This window comes from Miniopterus schreibersii (genome assembly GCF_964146895.1).
Source record: "Miniopterus schreibersii genome assembly, chromosome: 16".
NCBI lineage: Eukaryota > Metazoa > Chordata > Mammalia > Chiroptera > Miniopteridae > Miniopterus > Miniopterus schreibersii.
Genome location: NC_138116.1, coordinates 11,280,358 through 11,299,798, shown reverse-complemented (window position 1 = coordinate 11,299,798; position 19,441 = coordinate 11,280,358). Strand labels below are relative to the sequence as shown.

The 19,441-nt window shown below is 36.7% G+C and overlaps 1 protein-coding gene across 2 annotated transcripts in view; it reads right to left on the bottom strand.

Annotated features, from left to right (window-relative positions):
• Positions 1 to 965: 965 nt before the first annotated feature.
• CLTC (clathrin heavy chain) overlaps positions 966 to 19,441 on the bottom strand; it is a 59,497-nt gene continuing 41,021 nt past the window's right edge. The window contains exons 15-33 of one of the 2 annotated variants that reach the window (XM_081162643.1): positions 19,108 to 19,233; positions 18,359 to 18,501; positions 17,007 to 17,241; positions 14,634 to 14,756; positions 13,500 to 13,645; positions 13,090 to 13,273; positions 12,697 to 12,889; positions 12,078 to 12,235; positions 11,710 to 11,874; positions 11,483 to 11,590; positions 11,232 to 11,399; positions 10,959 to 11,108; positions 10,731 to 10,862; positions 10,503 to 10,613; positions 9,433 to 9,603; positions 8,843 to 9,064; positions 7,590 to 7,610; positions 3,916 to 3,991; positions 966 to 2,131 (exon numbers count right to left, since the gene is read on the bottom strand). In XM_081162643.1, coding sequence (XP_081018769.1) covers positions 2,007 to 2,131; positions 3,916 to 3,991; positions 7,590 to 7,610; positions 8,843 to 9,064; positions 9,433 to 9,603; positions 10,503 to 10,613; positions 10,731 to 10,862; positions 10,959 to 11,108; positions 11,232 to 11,399; positions 11,483 to 11,590; positions 11,710 to 11,874; positions 12,078 to 12,235; positions 12,697 to 12,889; positions 13,090 to 13,273; positions 13,500 to 13,645; positions 14,634 to 14,756; positions 17,007 to 17,241; positions 18,359 to 18,501; positions 19,108 to 19,233 — 2,757 coding nt within the window. In that variant the 3' untranslated portion in view covers positions 966 to 2,006. The remainder of the gene's footprint in view (positions 2,132 to 3,915; positions 3,992 to 7,589; positions 7,611 to 8,842; positions 9,065 to 9,432; positions 9,604 to 10,502; positions 10,614 to 10,730; positions 10,863 to 10,958; positions 11,109 to 11,231; positions 11,400 to 11,482; positions 11,591 to 11,709; positions 11,875 to 12,077; positions 12,236 to 12,696; positions 12,890 to 13,089; positions 13,274 to 13,499; positions 13,646 to 14,633; positions 14,757 to 17,006; positions 17,242 to 18,358; positions 18,502 to 19,107; positions 19,234 to 19,441) is intronic. The other variant, XM_081162644.1, reaches the window with a different exon arrangement.

Here is a 19,441-nt window from a genome sequence, read left to right as displayed (position 1 = left end):
AAGAGAGTAGCTCCATTGATTAAAAACCAGTTGATTCAAAGTATGGAAAAGGTCTAGAACATGCTGAGTCTGAAAATAAGGGGCTCACTGGACCATTACTATTCTCACTCTTGATTTTGATAACCATGAAGAAAGGGAGCAGAGATCCTGCAGAGAGAAGTACAAGCCAGGGCCTGAACAGCAACTTGTCTTCACTATGACAAACGAAAACAAGAAAGGGGTTTTTCCAGCTAATACTGTAATTTCCTACAGGAAAGGGGGGAAGAAATTAAAGATGAAGAAAGAAAAGAGGCTAGAGGCTCTTAAGTTTTTGTTTTTTTAAAGAAGACCCTTCTGTGGTCATACAAGGCTAGATAGGGGGCTAACCCTACTGATGGTTAACAGTGAAATGACCTTAAAGTAACATTCTCAGCCATCAGTAAAGAGTTGGATTCAAACACTGGTTTAAAAAAATCACCTCAGTCCTAGCCAGTCTGGCTCAGTGTGTAGAGCGTTGGCCTGCAGACTGAAGGGTCCAGGTTTGATCCCAACAAAAGGCATATACCTCGGTGGCAGGCTTGGTCCCTGGCCCCAGGTGGGGCACATGTGGAAGGCAACCAATCGATGTCTCTCACATCGATGTTTCTCTCCCCCCTCCCCCCACTCTCTCTGGAAAGCAATGGAAAAAACATTCTCAGGGGAGTATTAAAAAAGAAATCACTCTAAATTACCTGTAATTTGGCTACCCTTACAATTTCATGGCGAGGAACAGCATGAATTACGTGTTTCCATACTTTTATTTCAAGTTAATATAATTTAACATCCAGGACCTGTTCATGTAAGTGAAATGCTTAGATAAAACTTAAAAGTGCCACTTGGTTAAAATGATGGAGGTAGTGGAAATGTAGCCCACTATAGTACTGGCTGGTTTTTGAAACTACTGCATGTACCTTATTAACTAAGTTACGCACATGATGTGGTATGTGTTTCGACGTCCCAATCCTAATTCCACTTCTGCTATCATACCTCCCTACCTTTGGAATCCAATACGAAACTACCAAAACCATGGTTCTTTTGGTTTAAGTTTGAGAGGTATTTAATTAAAACTGCCATTCTACATGTTATTTCCACAGTCCAGTAATTTATTTTAAATTTGAGTATTTTCAAATTCCACAAACAAAACTGAAGAACAGCAATATTTTGTTTGAATTCTCTCTTCTGTACACTCAGTGATCTAAAACACCACAATATCCAACATACACAAACCTCAGGGAAGGGTTAGTAAATACACACAGATTGGAATCATGGTGCTCTTTGTTCTTGAATGGAATGGTCCCACAGAAAAAGCACAGGATACAGCACAACATAAGGGCACCTGTTACATATGGAGTGAGCAAAAACACACTAGCATTTTCTATACGCGTAATGAGGAAACCTGCGTAGGTTAGAGGGCCTCTTATGCTCATTGAAAAGTCAGGCAAGTTGTCTGTAATGCATTTTCCCAATACTTTGGAGAGCACTGTAGTCCAGTGTAGGATGTGCTGATTAGTGTTGTCTTTGTTGCATTGACAGTCTCGCATGGTCACATACCAATATTTTTGCTTTAGCTTTTCTTTGAATAAAAGATTTAAATGCATTTAGACAATACATATTGTAAGCTGTTTACATACACTAAATTTAAGAGCTTCAATATTAGAGTTTTTCTTTAAACACTACAGAGTGCAAATCAGGTTCTTCACAACAGATTGAATATTAGGCAGTTTTTCAAAGAACAAAAGGGAAGGAAAAAAGCCCAAGTGAATAAAACATTGAAACTATTCCCCTTTGAAAATAAATTCTAAAATGATGCGGAATGTGAAATAAGCTTTTAACATAGGTGATCCAAGTTTATAGTTAGAAACAAAAAAGTAGTCCTTCATGAAATAAAGGTTACAACGTGTGCCTGTTTTCCTCTGTTATAAACTGAGAAGCGGGTAGAGACGATGTTTCAGTACGAAAATAGGCGACTACAGGATCAGCTTTCCGTCTCACATGCTGTACCCAAAGCCAGGCTGTGGCTGCCCATAGGGTGGTGCAGTATAACCATAGCCAAAAGGTGCCTGGGGAGGGACTGCAACACTGGGTCCTGCTGTCAGCATCAACTGGGGCTGACCTAAAGATGGAAAACAAAAAGGAGCAGGGGCAGGGCAAGGAGGCAGTAAAAACTGTTAGTATTGTAGGACTATAACACTCCAATCTCCCCTCCTCTAGCAGCATAATCACAACTTTTGAGTTTTGCAGGGGGCACTTTTGACAGCCACAATTTTGGCATGACAGTCACCCTGAGAAGGGTCCTGCCTAAAAAGTCAACAAACAGTGCAGAGCCAAGAGCCAGAACTACAATAGTAATTATGTTACTTCATACCATCTAAAGCAATATGCACATGCATGTTTGACATGGTCAGGCAAGACATCTGCTAATAAGCCTTTTACAACATGGTATTTGCACATTATATTTTGTGACCATATAATTAACACAGAAAAACAGTTTTTTAACAGACATCGTTTTAACATAACTGAACTTTTAAAGTTATATTTAAATTTCTGATTTAAACACATCTAAATGATAATGAAACCTAATGCATTTTGAGCAAAGAATTCAGTACCAATTTAGAGAAAGCAATTAAAAATAGCAAGACATTCAAATATACATTAGGTATGAAATACATTAGAGTATACAACCTCATTCAAATACTTTGTTAGCACTCTTGGGAAGTTTAAATAGTTGTTGACCACATACAGAAAACAACCTATAGAGAACCTGGCTTATTTAGAGGGAGAAAGCATGAATACCTCTTCCCAGCCACCATAAAAGGACTCAATCTCCCACTAGAATGTAATCCCAGAGCAAGATTTCTCCCAACGAAAGCAACCTCATGTCTCTCCTTTTTGTGAATAGCAACCAAAACTGTCTTTATTGAGCGAACTCTTTCGGGAAACCAGCAGTTTATAAAAATCACTTCTAACCTTGATACTGACGTCTTGAAATTTCAACCCCACTGTCAACTGCCTACAAGGCCTATCTATTTAAGCACCCTAAAGGCAAGCCAAATGCAGCAGATGCTCCTGAATTATTACTCACCCTGTCTTTGTTCCTACTGTTTCCTTTCTATCTCAAATTCGTGAAACATCTTGCTCCCATCTCTAACACTCTACTTAAAGTTTATCTTCTCCAACTTTATCCAAACTACCCTGGTCCTCTAAATCCCCAATCCTTTTTATCTGGGATATAAAGGAGATAATGCCACAAAAGGTTTGAATATTATCATTTCCTTTAGCAGGATGATACAATGGTCACAATTTTATGTCCCCCTCCAAAGAACACTTGGTTACAGTGCTACAACCTACACCCTTCAAACTCACTGTTCAAATGAATCTGTTCACCAAGAGTGGAATGAAAAAGGTAGTTCAGACGTAACAGTATAAGAAACTAAACTGCCTTAAATACTCACTGAGAGTTTCCATCTCTGGAAGTTCTCAAATGGAAACTCTACCCAAGTTCTTGTCCCAGTTAGAATTTAAAGAGAGGATGCACTCTCTATGTACAGCGCACTAAAGACAGCCTTGGCCCTTCTGGAAACTGACTGCGCTGGTACTTTTCTTCAGTAACTTACTAATAAGCAGTCAAGCAGCCCAGGCAAGAGAGCCCAAGGCTATCACGACCGTAGGTTGTGAGACTGTCTTTGCACTTAAGACTCCCTTAGTGCGTAATGTCGATGCCTGCTTTAGGACTGTTTTCAGGGGGAAATGGCAGAATTATTTCCTAACTCAGCGAGCCTTCTGCACTGTATGCTTATTACACTCCTATTTTGAGGTAGAGTCCCTGAGGACTGAAACATTCATCTACCATAGCTCTGCAAGGTTAGAGAGAGAGAGGGAGAGGGAGAGAGAGGTTACCATAAACGATGGGCTGCGTCTCTGTAGCTTGTTCTTCTTCTTTCCTCAGTGATTCTGAAGCATCTAATTTATCCACCTGGAGGGAAACAGGCCATGTTAATTAGCACCTCAAAAATATTATAAACCTAGGTGTATGGCAGAAAGTGGAAAAGCCTTATGTTATGTTAAATTTTGTCAAAATAAACAGACTAGAAAGAACATTCTCAGGCCCCCTCAAATTCAATGGCAATGTTCATACTTCAGTCAAGGTGATTTTAGCACTGTCATTATAAACCCTCAGGAAGGAGGGATTTATAAATGCCATAAAAGCGCACGCCAGGCTAAAACTGGGCATGCTAGCTCGCAGCCAGCCCAAGGGAGGGAGGTAATGAGAAGGAACCACTTTTTCCAATGAAGATTAAACCCTATCAAAGATAATAACGAACTCATGACCCGGCAAGACTTCTCCCCCAAAGGAAATGGTATTCGAAAAAGTAAAATGGGTCTAATGACTGGACAAATACTTGCGCAGAATAAGCTATCTTTTGCCCAGTGTGCACAGCTTCTGCTGATGTTGGTCAGAGGTACGGACTGAAGTTTAAGACTCAAGTGGCTCCATATTTAATTATTTTAATATAAAGACAGGCTGCATGTTTTTATGTTCTATTTTCTAAGAAGTAAGTCTTTAAGAAATGTTTTGCTTTTAATTTAAGGCAAAGTAAATGGCTATTATATGCTAGCTACTCTAAATAAAAGTGGATACTATCTGATAGAAGTAAGACTGTAGAGGAATCCAAATGTATTAGTGAAGGAAAGGAGCTAGAATACACAGGTCCTTCCACAAACTCGTTGTGTGACCTTGACAAAGCATTGCACTAACCCTCAAAAAAAAATCTCGCCTATATAATAAGACAGTTGAATGAGATAATCTGCAAAGTTCCTTCTAGGAATAACATGAGTTCACTCTGTAATTCTGTGAAGAATTAGCAGGAAGTCATCAGGACATTGGAATTAGAGAATCTCCACAACACACTTCCACTTGCCTTCTGAACTATATTGTATTTGTCTTTTAAACTATATTTAAAAGTTGGTATCTCAACCAAAGTTTAGATACTGTATTATACTTAAAGTAAAACTAAACTTCAAATCTCAAGGTTATTACTCCAATGGTTTTCAAAGCCGTAAGTGTGCTGAGTGAAATTGGGGGCAGAGTGCAGGAAGGAACTTTTAATAAGATGTTTACTACATGTTCAAAAAGGCCAATAGTGGGGGTGGGGGGAATTGCTCACAAAATAAAAAAAAAGGGGGCATGCAAACATCAGTGAAAAGCTATAAAGACTGGGTCCTTAAAAGGTTAGAGCAGCCCCATTTCTTTTTGAAACTATTTGAAATAGTGTGTTGGAGTCTTCAGATAGGCCATTAAGGTTAGGACAGTACTTTATATATATTATCTTAAATATCATAAATATGGGTCTAATCCATTCTACTGTCAAGGAACAATATGAGAAAAGTAAGCTGAGGTAGAAACTAGACACCTTCAGATAAAATGTGGTTTTTCCCACCCTATGAAGATGGGCTAATTTGCTTCTGCATACATTTTCCTATTTTATAGCCTAGGTGTTCATTTGTTATAAATTACCCAATGACAAATTAAAGACCACTATAAGTACCATGAAAAGCACCCGCTGTTTGGGATCCAAACTTACAACAAAAATGATTATAGTTATATACTTTAAAGCACGGTATGTGCCATCAAGGGCAAGATGGGGTTCTGCTAACCTAAAACCATATCCAAGAGTGAGCTAGACATTATACCAAAAAAAATACATGGATGAGTGTACATTAAAAACTTCTAAGAAGAAAAATGAGACGACAAAAAAACCCACCACTGCATAATACATTTCCAGACTTTCAAGGAAAAGAATCTAAGTGAACACATTTAAAAAAGTTAATGTCTGAGCCAGATGTTGGAGACAGAAGTCCTATTACAGAAGTACATGTAAGACTTAGAACTAGCAATATCACAATGCCCAGGCACAGACATAAGCAGGCTGGGCATAGGGAAAAAACAAAACATAAGAACTCTGAATAGCACCAAGCTAAGCAAAAAAATTTTGATTTTTCTATATAATGGGACAGCCTCTGGCACAGCAACATCCAATTTTATATTCCATTGACCCAATTTAGATTACTCAAAAAAGAAAAGCAGAGAAGGCTATTATGAACACAAGCTTTTGTTAAGAGCTGTAACAAAAGTTTCTGATCCTTGGATTTAAAAAGAAAAATCACATGTAAGCATGTCACTGAGTTCTGCCTGTACTACTGAAAATTCACTAAATGTAAAAGGCTTTTCCACAGAGACTGCAATATGCTGCAGAGAAAAGTTAACATGCAGTCAGTTATTCTGGTGTATGTGTGCATGAAAAAAAGGCAAAAGTACTGAAGCAGGAAGTGAGATCTGAAGATGACTTGCTATACAGGCTCTCAAGAAACACACACAGCCCACAGCAATGCTTTAAGAGTTTCAAAAGTAGTATGATGTAATTGCAATGACTGCTGTACATGCTTGATTTAAAACAATGCATAACACTGCAGTTCAATTACCTGTTTTTCACACACACGCTTTCTAACTGCCTTGCTTACTAGCTGCTGAAGGGCCTCACACAATGCATTTTACTCAGGTTTGCCCTAAGTTCCAATGGTGACTCCAGTTTGGTTCAACATAATTCCAAGGCATTGTCCCCCACCCAAATTCTTTTAAATTTGTTTCAACTCTCTTTTATCTTCCCACCCATTTCTTACCACAATTTGATACCAGACATAAATTTGTAAATTGGTTTCATTTATTCTGGGATGGAGATAAGCCAATTAAGCAGCAGCAACCAAAAGGTGCCTAAATTTACCTTGGACAAGCCAACAGATGAGTAAGAGAGCAAACTTCAGGTGGCTTCAGAGGTGTGCCTTATTACAAAACATAGAAGTTAACATTGCTTCATTACATGTAGAAATAATCCATGTTGCTCAGCAACAAACAGAGGAAGCTACTCTCATGATTAAAAAAGTTTTGATTCCTCTTGAAAATGGACTAGCACCATAAGAACTGGACACCTGGAGAAACATGAGGAAAGTCTCTTCGGAAGCAGCTAGTATCTCTTGTATCTACTTTCAGCAAAAAATTAGTAAGAATCAAGAGATCAGAAACTGGATCACAGTCCTTCAATACAAAAAAAAAACCCAAAAGGCCTTTTAGGGTATGTATATACATACATAAATTCAACAACTGTCAGGCAAGCTCACAAAATAAAACCAGAGGCTGTTTAAATTTATTTAGAGTATTAAGAAAATCCTATTATGGTCCAGATACCCTGACAGGGAAGAGAAATTTCCTGAAACTTTGGAATTAATATGGAAACTCACCATGCTCAGTTTTTAACAATATATTTAAGAGAGACTGTGAACCAACTACTGATTAGCCTCCTGCCCTTCCTAAAGCCTATTAGCTGATTAGTACCAAACATCTACTAAGGTCCTACAGCTCTATTATAGTTATGTTTCAAGGGACTTGCAGAGGCTTTAGTGAAAATTTATTGGGGGGAAAAAGCAGCAGCAGCAGTGTAGAAAAGGAAGGAAAAAATCATGCAAATTCCTTAGACTTAGTCCTCCAGACTTAAAGATGGAAAAGAATCAACTTTCACCTTTTCCTTTATTGCATCAACCTGCAAAGGAATTCAGAAGGTGCAGCTTAGAAAAAAATCAAATTCCATATTGAGCATAAAAAGGTAGAATCAGCAACAAAGGTTTAGGGGAGAAACATCTAACCACTAAAAAAGGAATGAGAAAAGTGAAAATAAAGGGCATACTGTAAGCAAAATTTAGAATATATATATATTTTTAACTTCAGAGCTTACTGCAGAAGAATTTATGCTAGAGTCAGTGTGAAAGAAAGCAGCTTAATCGCTAGTAAAATTTACAGCACTTCGGTTAACAGCAGCTTAGAGCCAGGTCTCACAAGTTGGCATTATGCATAAGAAAGGAAGTTACTCTCACCTATGGCTAAGATACACTGGACTTTAAGCAGTTTATACACAGGAAGTGTTAATTTTCAAAAAATTATTACTGAACACAATGGTATCTACTTAGATAGTAGCCTAAGAAAATATTCGGAGTACTGGGGGTTGTTAGTAGTGTGCTATTTTTCCCCCTTTAAACAGGCATGCTGAAGAGATCAGATGTGAAACGGACTTTAATAAGCATGTTTTGCTCTAATGAAATGGATCCTTTAGGATCATTTTTAAATGTGCTACAGCAAGAAAGCTAGTAACTGTTGAAGACAGGGTAAGTAAAAAATATTCTAACATTAAAACAGGGCACTAAGATGAATAAGTGACTTTTATAAGATTATATCCCCAGCTTGTTTAATGCACTTTTAGGAAATGTGTCATTACTTGTTAACCTCCTATAATATTTTAAAATCAGGGGTTAAACTATCAAAATATTGAGAAGATTAACAGGATGTTAAGAATACAGATGTAGCTTCCCCAGGGGAAACAGGCATACATATTAAAGTCAAGAACCAACCAAATAAAGGGGATCTATACTACTAAGTTATAGACATCTGAGTTCTAAGAACTGATCTAAGGAAGATATTATTTTGAAAAAAATTTTAATCAGATGTTTTTTAAAAAGTAACATACAATGTAGAAGTAATACTATTCATCCTCAGAAATACATTGAGGATAAACATTTCTGGCAAGTTATGTTTGAGTTTCCTTTTCCATGCAATGTCATTTGTGAAATATTAAACATATATGGAGCACAGAAATATTTTTTGATCAACTAAATGACTTACTTTTACTAGAGAAAAAAACATTTGGAAAAAATAAGTCTGCACATGGAGATTTACATATTCAAGATAATTATCTCTGAATATACCCAGAGGTGCCATTACCTTTGTCAAGTATTCCTTCATGACCTGGATGAAATAGGGCATGGCAAAATCCATGATATTGTGCCTCCAGGCAGTTTCCAGGACAACATCTGGCCTTAGAAGATCATAACAGGTAAAGAGACAAGCTCCAAAGCACTCTCTTTTTTCTTCCTGCAAAAACCACTGTAGCAGTTCTTCGGCCAGCTCAGTGTCTTTAGATTCAGAGGCATACTGCATTGCATCCTATTCAAAGGGAAGGGTGAAGGTCAAATGTAAAACTCAATGTACTAAACCTGGGAAGCCAAGCAATACAATGGGGGAAAACCCTCTCGGTTATATGATTTAAATTAAAGATTTGTTGAAAGAAAAGGGACAGGGTAAATTATTCTTATTTTTTTTTTAAAAGAGAGGTTTGAAATAAAAATAAGGTGGCCCCCAGAATCAAGAAATTTACTTAACTATGATCTCCTCAAATGGGGGCTTAAAGGCAATTCTCATATTCACAAAACTAATACTTTTATAGACCAATAATCACTTGTAGACCACTTTAGGGTTAACATAGATCATCCAGTAGTTGGGTTAACGGCCCTGCCCCCACCAACTTCATCCACCTTGTACAGGCTATCTTTCTTGCACAGCTCTACACTCTGTTTCCAGCGATTGTTGCCTTTGAAGAGATAAGCAGCAATTCTTCTGAACTCAATGAGTTCATGTTTTTCCAAACGCTGAGCAAGCGAGATATTGTCAAAGTTGTCATAAGCATCTATTGATGTTCGCAGAGCCTTAAAAAAAAGAAAAGCCAACCAAATTCCAAATCAGTGTTCTGTTCCAGTTTTAAGTTAATATTCCCTCATTCTTTACTAATGAGCTACTATGTACATAATTGATTGTATATGACTTGACCAATATACTGTATATGTATGTATACTATGACCAATGAACCATAATTAAAATATGACAGCCTAGATTCAAGCATCAAACCACAAAGTTGTAACTTAAACAAGTATCAAGGTTCTTCAACCTAATTATATAACAAATAAAGTCCTCAAAGGTATTGTAAAATTTCTAAAGGTGCAATTTTCTCCAAGGTTTTCATATCAAGGACTAATATGAATGGTTATGAAATTGGGAAATTTTACAATTTGAATGGTAAGATTTCATGCTTTAAGGAAACTCCTGATACAACTCAACATGATATTCAGTCACACAAATGAGCATGGGATCTGAGCCTAAAGAAAATAATGCTGACATCAAGAGAAAGAAAGAAGACAACCCACTGAATCTTAACTCTAATTCTGTTCTTGCGAAGTTCTTCACAAGGGAAAGTTTATTTAAAGACAGATACTAATACGGGACTGGGCAAGTGGAGCAGTGAATTAGGAGATCAAAGACTTTCCATCCTAAGTACAGTCTAGAAGTTTAGGGAAGAAGTAACAGTAACTTTTTCTAAAGCAAGAGAAGATCTAAGCAAAATTCTCAAAACTTGGTACTTGATTAGGGGGAAAGTCAGATTTATCAATCCTGAACGCCTCATTAAATTTAGATCCTAGGCATACAAATACCTACTGTTTACAATTCCAAGAATAACGGCCTTTTTTTTTTTTAATGCAAAACACACCAACTTTACAACCTAATTATAACCTGAGTTTTGAGAATATATACAAGAACCAAAAGGCTTTACCTGATAGTCTTCTTCTGTAATAAAGAGGTTGTTCAGTGATTCATTCACAGACTTGTTGTTGTGGTTCTGAACCGAACGCAAATATGGTTTCACCAGGGGTAGCTGTTTAACCTTTAAAATAAAAAGTTTGTTACAAATGTAGCACATGGTTCAAGTTCCATGGACAAAAGTTATTCAAGTATGTCATAGATTCTTTTTATATTATTTTGAAGTTTTAAAAATCATTACCTTGCTGAAATAATTGACTGCACGAGTATGATCCAACCGTGGAGACAGCACCATCAGCAAATCATTTAACAATAGAGGCTTGAATTCTAAGTAGAACTGTATTGCTCTGTAGTATAGTTCCACATTGGCAACCTAAAATGGGAAAAATCCATACGTAAGTCAGAGTTATTTCCTAATGAGCTGACTCATTCTAAAGCCTTTGTTTTGTTGTCTGGAGAAGGTACAAACCTTGGTAATGATATCTTTGAACTGCCCTTCTTTCCATGCGTCAGTGGGATGGTTCATCATGGTAATGATGGCATTATCATATTCTTCATACTTGTCATACAAAAACACCAGTTCTGCCCAAAGATGGGCTTGTTCTGCAGCTCTTAGCACCTATGTAAGAAAGAGTTAATTGCTTTAGATGAGTCTTTAATTCTAGCTAATAGCCTAAAAGAGGATACTTTAAGGTATCAGTTTTAGCTACAGAGTTGCCTCACAATGTTAAAGGCTGGTTACCTTAGGTATATTCACTCTGGACCAGAACAGCTCCAGGTGCTCCCTCATTTTTTGTGGTTTAAATTTAGAATATAGAATGGCTAATTCTGTAAACATCCCCATATGAGCTCGCTCAAGTCCCAGTGCTGCTTCCAACATGGTTATCAGTTCTTCAAAATATCCACGATCCTAAATAAGAAAGATCGGAAATTAAAGATAAGAATATCTGTGGCGTAAGATCTCAATTAATATAAAAGAATCTTGTTCATTACCTGATAGTAGTTGATAAGTTCCTCTAGTTCATCTGCATGTACTACAATATGGAGCCCACACATCTGAGCAAGACGGAATTCTTTCCCATCTACACAGGCAAAGCAGACCTACAATAAAAATTTCAAATATGTGAACTCAAATGTAAACATGGCCGGTTAATTCATCAGTTTAAAGAGCATTTCTAAATAGCATCTTAATTCTTCACTCAAACAGGTGTTGAAATTACCTCTTTCCATGTTCGAGTACTGTTAGCTTTCCTAGCTCCATCAACAGCTGCCTGATATTCGCCCAGATGAACCAGGGTAGATGCCAGGCGTCCAAAATTGGAAACATTATTGTACAACAACTTAGCAGCATCATACATTTTTTCATCATAACAACGGTCACCAACCTGAAAAAAGACAATCCATTTTCAGCGAGCCTAAACTCTCTTAAAAGTCGCAACTCAATTTAATACTGAGAAACAGTATTTTTCCTGTAAGATTTTTTTCCCTTGGAAATCTTCAGCTGTGGTGTGTTGATCCTATTAAGCTAATGACATTGTTCAACTATTTATTTTAACAATCTTCAAAAAAATCTGAACAAGAAACCTACTTGTTGGATATGAGCATTATTTGGCCCATTGATGAACTCTTCTAACTCTGCGAGGCGGTTTGTTTTAGCCAGTGCAAATATCAATTCTGTCTCCACATAGGACTCACGAGCCTTCTTACGGGCCATCTGCAAGTACTTTACCAGTTCTTCCCAGTTTCCTAGGCAGAGAAAAAGAAAAAATACAAACACTAACATCTTAACATTTATCTTTTTACCCAAGTAAATGAGAACTATTACTCTCTTTCAAGGAAACATTACAGACAATAATATAAACAGTGAAATACATCTAGAATAGCAAAACTTATATTATGCTTCTGTATTATCACTAACAAAATGAACAGTGGACATCCCCTTTCCCTTAAAGTTGTAAGATCAGAGCTTGATCAGAATTTTATGAGACTTCAAAACAGGAAATTAATCTTCCCCATGGACCTTGCAAGTTCACAAAATGCAGCTTCTCTTAACCTGGACTGAAGTGGAGGGCTACATGTTTTCAAAACAAACCCTGCAGTATATAACTCGTACTTAATTCAGAATACACAATTAATTAATGCTTAGCTTAATCATAGCTTAGGTACATATTCTGAGGTCACAAACACGTAATAGTAAGAAGTCGCACCACTAGTATTGGCAGCCTGAACAACTTCCATGTAGGATGAAGGATCATCTGCTTTGATGTAAGAATCAATAGCTTCTTTCACCATTCCTTTCTGCAACTGGGCTTTCGCAAGCTGACTCCAGACGGCAGGTTCATTGCAGCGTTCAGCAAACTCATATGCCCGATCCAAGTTTCCAATATGTTCAATTAAAACCTAGGCATCCAATTTTGGAATTAGTGTTACAGTAAAATGAATCTACTAAATAGCAATTACATTGAAATGGTTAGAATTTTATTGCTCTTCTATGCCATAGCAATCGGTTATGGCCATTCTCAAAGGACAATACATATACTGAATCATGAGAAGTCATTACGTTTAGTATATCAACTTGGGTAATCTGAAATTCTATTTACCTGCACTGCTGAAGTATTGACATCAAATTTCCGGAAAATGGCAAATGCTTCTTCAAAGAGCTCGTTGCTGATGGCAATATTGGCAATATCTGGAGCGTCGTAATTGTCCAGGCGGTTAATATACTCCATAACCCGGGTGCGGTCAGCCTTGATTGCAGTGAGGATGAGGAGGTTTTGCAGATTCCTTTAAGGGGAAAAAAAGGTTGAAGCACAGTGTTTTAAAAGCTCACTAGTTCTAAAGAATCAGCACTGAGGCTGCAGAGTCTTTTGTCTCAGGAGGTGGTGTGAGAAGAGGAGGGTATTCGAGAGTGAGAATTCAGACAGCATACTCAAATCTTCGTCTCCATTCTTTCCCCGACTGGCTAGCCAGGACTGACTGGATATTAACAGCCACCGGACCCCAGGCATACCTGTGTTCACTGAATACAGAGTTATCCAGGACAATTTTCTCCAGCAGTTCAATGAGTTCATTAGGAAGGTCTGCAGTCATAAAAGCCTTGACAGTTACTGACACTTCTTCAGGGTCCTGAGTCTCAGACAAGGCTGTCTGTACAACCTACAGAGGAGATCCAAGAAATAAGTACCGAGAATCAAGGTGATTTTTGAAGATATTATCTAATAAGACTAAGTTGGCCTCTCAGTAGAAAAGTTGAAATAGGTAGAAAAAAAGTGGAAGAAAAATACCTTTAAATTTACCACCCAAAGGTATTTGTACACAAATTCATGTATAACCATATCATGTGTACTTCTATTCTCCTGAAAAATTACTGATTGTATAATTTTTATTTTTTCCCTAATTAAAATATTACCTATTAATAACCACTCCTCATTATCACTTTAATGGCTACATATAATTCAACTATATAGATGTGGCATTATTTACTCAGTAATTCCTCTGCTTTTGGATATTTGCATGGTTCCCAGAGGCTGCAATATTTTTTCTGGGAAGCTCTGTATCTACTTAAAAATTTTCCTTAGAAATGCTTCCTAGAAGAGGAATGGAAAAAATAATAGCTTGTACCATATTTATATTTCTACAAGAATTTAAGAACCATTATAACAACCTTTAATTTTTAGGGTTTTAAAAGTGTCTTTAGTTTTATATAGTTATAAGCCCACATCTCTTTTGCAGTCCTTGCCTACTAGGGAGATTTAACATTTACCCCACATGGTCTTTTGCATTTTCTCTATCAATTCTCATCCTTGGCTAACTTACCACTGTCTTCAATGCTTCAAATTAATTCAGTCACTTCTCAGTTATTAATAATAGCAATTCTTACTCATTTTATTAAATGTTTAATTTGCTGTTTTCCTTTTAACTATGATGAATTGAGAGTTTTATATAATTAAATAATCACTTTTGGGATATATTTTCTTTTTGTTAACATTTATGCTACATATGTTTTTTAATAATTAAATGTTTAAAATTTTTCTTTTTACTGCCTTCTCTCATAGTTAAATATGGCCCATTTGGGTATATGATGAGGGAAAAGATTTTTTTTCATAGTTAAAAGATGAGCCTTAAACCCATTTGCCAACTTTACCTGGTCAATTAGGGGTCTCCTGTAAGGATTGCTTTCCAGCAGCACACTGCCCCACAATTCTGGATCCTTCCGGCGCACCAGATAGCGGGAAAGACTTTTGAAGAGGGAATTCTCATTGCAAACCTAAATAAGATATTAAAGATAAATTTCAAGGTAAGAAGTGAAGACTTTTTATAATTGACTTTAACTTTTAAAGGTGATTTCCTATCACTTATACCCACAAGCAAGTTTTTCTTATTAAAATTTAATCAGCAGAAAAACCAAAAACCATAGTTATTAATTTCTAAAGTCTTTTAAAAAACACCCCAATGTTGGATCTATATTTGGACTTCATATTCTACTCTACTGGTCTATTTATGCACCAACACTGCATGTTTTAATTGTGGAGGTTTTACAGTGTGCTGGTAGGGCCAGTCCACCTTCGTAGCTTTCTTTTCAGTGTTTTACTAACTACTCTTGTGTTTGTTTTTCATATGTGTATGCATACATATATTTTTGTGTGTATATGAATGGATTGATGTACACAGATGCATATATTTCCTAGCTCTGATCATTGGAAGATCCTAGAAACAAATACACCTAACAGCCCAGATCTGAGTGTTTAAAAATTTTTTTAATCCTCATTTGAGGACATGCTTAAAAAGAGGAGCGGACGGTAGAAGGGAGGGAGGGGGGGAAAGAGAGATATCAATGTGAGAGAGAAACACCGATTGGTTGCCTTCCGTGTTCGCCCCGACTGAAGAGAGGACCACAACCCAGGTATGTGGCCTGACTGGGAATCGAACCTGCAACCTTTCTGGTGCACAGGACAACGTTCAACCAACTGAGCCACACCAGCCAGGGCCAGATCTGAGTTTTCTCACTAAAAGGGATGAGAGTTTCCTGGAAAAATGGCATATTCCAGGGGTGGGAGGATACAAAATGAGCATGATGTAACTTGTGCTAAAAAATAAGTAAGTGCTCAAAGAATGATGAGACCATAACATAAAGCCCTGGGAAGCAGGCTGCAGAGGTTTTTTTATCATCTAAGGTGGAGACAATTTGAGCATCAAAACAACAGTGGTGGATTTATAACCTACAGAATCAAACAGGAATTCAAGAGTACACAAATACATGAGTGCTAATAAATTGGAGAAAGTGCTAGACTTGGAAAATTATCACTCCGCAACCAACACATTGAGAATGGTCTAAGAAGAATCAATAGATTCTAAACTGGCGGGGGAAAGGAGAAACACGACATTTGCATGGTTTTAAGTGTTTCCTTGCAGACTTCCTAAGATCTGCAAGAGGAAATATAATATACAGTAAAGAAATTGACATGGATAAAAAGTGCCTCCACAAATGAGGGACAAAAGAATGCCAGGTGCTTCTGCATATAACACCACGAGAAAGACAAAACATTACTTAAAAGCAATATTCTGGATGGAAAATATACAATCTAAATCTAATCATGAGGAACATCAGAGAAACTCAAAGTGAATAACCTTCTCTTACACTGTGACGTACTAATTGCATTGAATTTTTCACTTTCAAATGATTAATGTTATATATGTGAATTTCACTACAGTAAAAAAGTTACTAGAAAAAAAGACTACTTTTACAGTGATGTACCTAAAAAGACAAAGAAAAGCTGAAAAATTGTTTCATATTAAAAGAGACTAACAAAATATGACAACTATATGCAATATGTAATCCTAGACTGGAGGAAAAAACTTCTATAAGAGACATTATTGGGTCAATTGACAAAACTGGAATAAATCTCAAGAGATACTCTGTCAGTATCAAACTAACTGAAGCTGGTATCTATAATGTGTTTATGAAAGAGAACATCCTTATTCTTAGGGGATACACACTGTAGAGGCACAAGACCATGATGTATACATGTGCGTAAACCACGGACACAGACACAGATAATGCAGTAAAGGCCCGCAGTGGGGTGGGAGCCAGGTGGAAGTGGGTAATGAGGGACATGTCTGATACTCTCAACAATAAAAATAAATTTTAAAAAAATTTTACTAAGGGGAAAAAAATAAAAGATGTACGTATGATATGTGTGTTTGAGAGAGTATAAGAACACAAGTGATAAAACTAGTGCAGTTAAAATGTTAATAAGCGAATACACACTTGATCTACTATTTTGGCCACTTTAAATTCACAATTATTGGCAAATAAAATTTTTAAAAAGCATGTCTTCTAAAAATGCTCTGTATTAACTAAAACTACTCTGAAACTCTCAAAATTCACTAACCTAACATTATATAACAGGTTTGTTAAAAATGCAGCCTTTGTAATAAAACCTACCTGGTTAAAGATGATTGATAGAAAGATAGATAAAATATGGCCTTCTCTACACATTCAGATAGCGGTACTCACATTAATAAGCTCCAAATCACACTGGCCACGCTCATAAGCAACACAGGCCAGATGTGGATCTCTCTTCTCACAATACTTTCCAACAACACGACTGTCATAATAAGGATTTTCACGAAGAAATCTCTCTGGGTTGTTATTACTGTCTATGTAGATTTTGGCTAATGCATTGTGAGTAGCAGGCTCCTCACAGCCCTCATGAATTCTGGCCTCTAGCCAAGGCAGAAGCAGTTTCAACCTAGTAAAAACAAACAAACAAAAACACCCCATGTACACATTTACAGTATTATAAATAACACGCTCTTGACATGCTAACTACTCAAATACCTTAGAGTCTACAATGTGCTTTCACGCACATTATTTTGTATTCTCAACAACCTTATTACAATAGGGAAATTAGGCTCAGGTGCCTAAGTGACTTGCCCAAGATTACATAGAAGGTATGCAAGACCATCTTTATACCCTCCCAGACCTATCTGTTACGTATCTACACAGAACACCGGAAGATTATAAATTCACAAATTCTTCTTTTGTATACTGGACAAAATATCTAGACTTTAGATAAACTTTGTTTAGGGGTGGGCTGGGACATGGTATGAGAAAATAGGCCAGACTGTCTGAGGTTTCTTTCTACTTGAACACAATTAACACAGGAGGCAGCATCCTAAATACACACTGGCAACAAAATGTGGTATCTTTAGAAGTGCTGGGCTTAATAATTCTACCAGTCATATGATCACTCCACCAAGGGTCAATGTTTCACTAAGCTACAGTTTATGTTTCAATGATTTAAATATCAAAAGCACCCAGAGAAAGAGCCACAGGTCATTATTTTGGCTACCAAATTCAAGTAAGCACTTACATTACCATGTTTTCCTCATAATTAACAATGCCATATTAAGGTTGAAAACAAAACAAAACAACCCCGCAAAAAAACAACAACCAATTTAACCCGGAGTTACTTAGGGAATTCTTTTCTCTCATTATACTTGAGAATAATTTACCTAAGAACCAGTTAGTGAGTAGAGGGGTATCACACCTAAGTAAAAGGAGGCTTTTCACATAGTTTACATTAAAAACATACAAAGTCAACCCATGTAGCTGTAACTAAAAATATGCAAAAAAAGTGATTAACCAGGTTAACAGACTTTCTGTATGACAGCTGCAATGTTCTAGAAAACAGATTTTTTGAATCAACGCTACAGTTAGCTTATCACTTCTAAATTAGGTGTTTCTAGGGAATTATGGTCCATTTATTTCTGAGTAGCTTTTAGACAACTGACAGGTTGTATTTTTTATCCATTACCATGCTGAGACTAATTTATCCTAGTTATGAAGGTTAAACAGTACTACACCTGTTTCTTTTTTCAACCTCAGCGACAAGCTCATCAGTAGAAAATTGACCTCTTACAACAAGAATCAAGTTTTTAATGACATCTTCAGAGCAATCAACATCAAGTAATCCTCCAATAACCACAGGAAGTCGACTTGGATTCACCTAAGGGTTAAAAAAAATAGAAGAATGCCACTGCGTTATTAATAAAGCAAAAAGAAGTTTTAAAATATAAAACATTTCCCCCTTTTAAGCTCAGTTTTAAAATCCAATAATAAACTGAGTCTAAATTTGTAACTAGGCCGAGGAATTTAGCAGGAAGTCTGGCTTAGTTAATTAACTACCTCAGCATTGCTGCAAAGGATAAGTAAGTCCAAAGATGCTAAAGTCACAGAATGACTATGAAGTCCAGTAAAAAGAACTCCACTATAGCAAAACTGCTTTTCTGTTTCTGGAGTTAGAAGGTACAGTTTCTTATATGTATATTTAAGGTAGTTTTAAAACTATGCTTTGGAGTCTATGACCTCTACACAGGTACCTAAGCAGCTATCAAGTAAGTAGGGCATAGGCCATCTAACTTTTTTAACTACAGCAGTTCTGTTCTGTTTTACATGCTTGGCATGCAAGTAAAATTTTAATCAGAGAGGATTTTGGCGGGAAGAACTGTTGAGAGCCACTGTAGCAGACCAGTTTCAAAAGGGTGAAGATTTCCAGAGTGAGATGTGAAATTGACAATAAGATTTAATTTTAAGTTATCTAAGTATTACTTACCTTTTGTACATATATCTCTATATACTTTTGAAGATTATTTCTATATAAGTAGAGCACCAAATCATGGACAAAGTCAAATCGATCACACACAATGATGAGTGGTAACTGATCTGTTAGCTTCGCTTCCTGGGGGGGGAAAAAAAAGGAAACCTTCATTTCTCCTTCTATGAGGTATCAAATCTATGTAAAATCTGAGAATCTGTTTTATACTGATGGGAGAGAGTCATATAAATTTGGCTGTTCTTTTAAAGAAAGAAATGTCCCAATTGCTGGAGACTGCCCATCACAGTTTCAGTCAATTTTTACAAATCAATACTTAGATCCACAGCAAAAT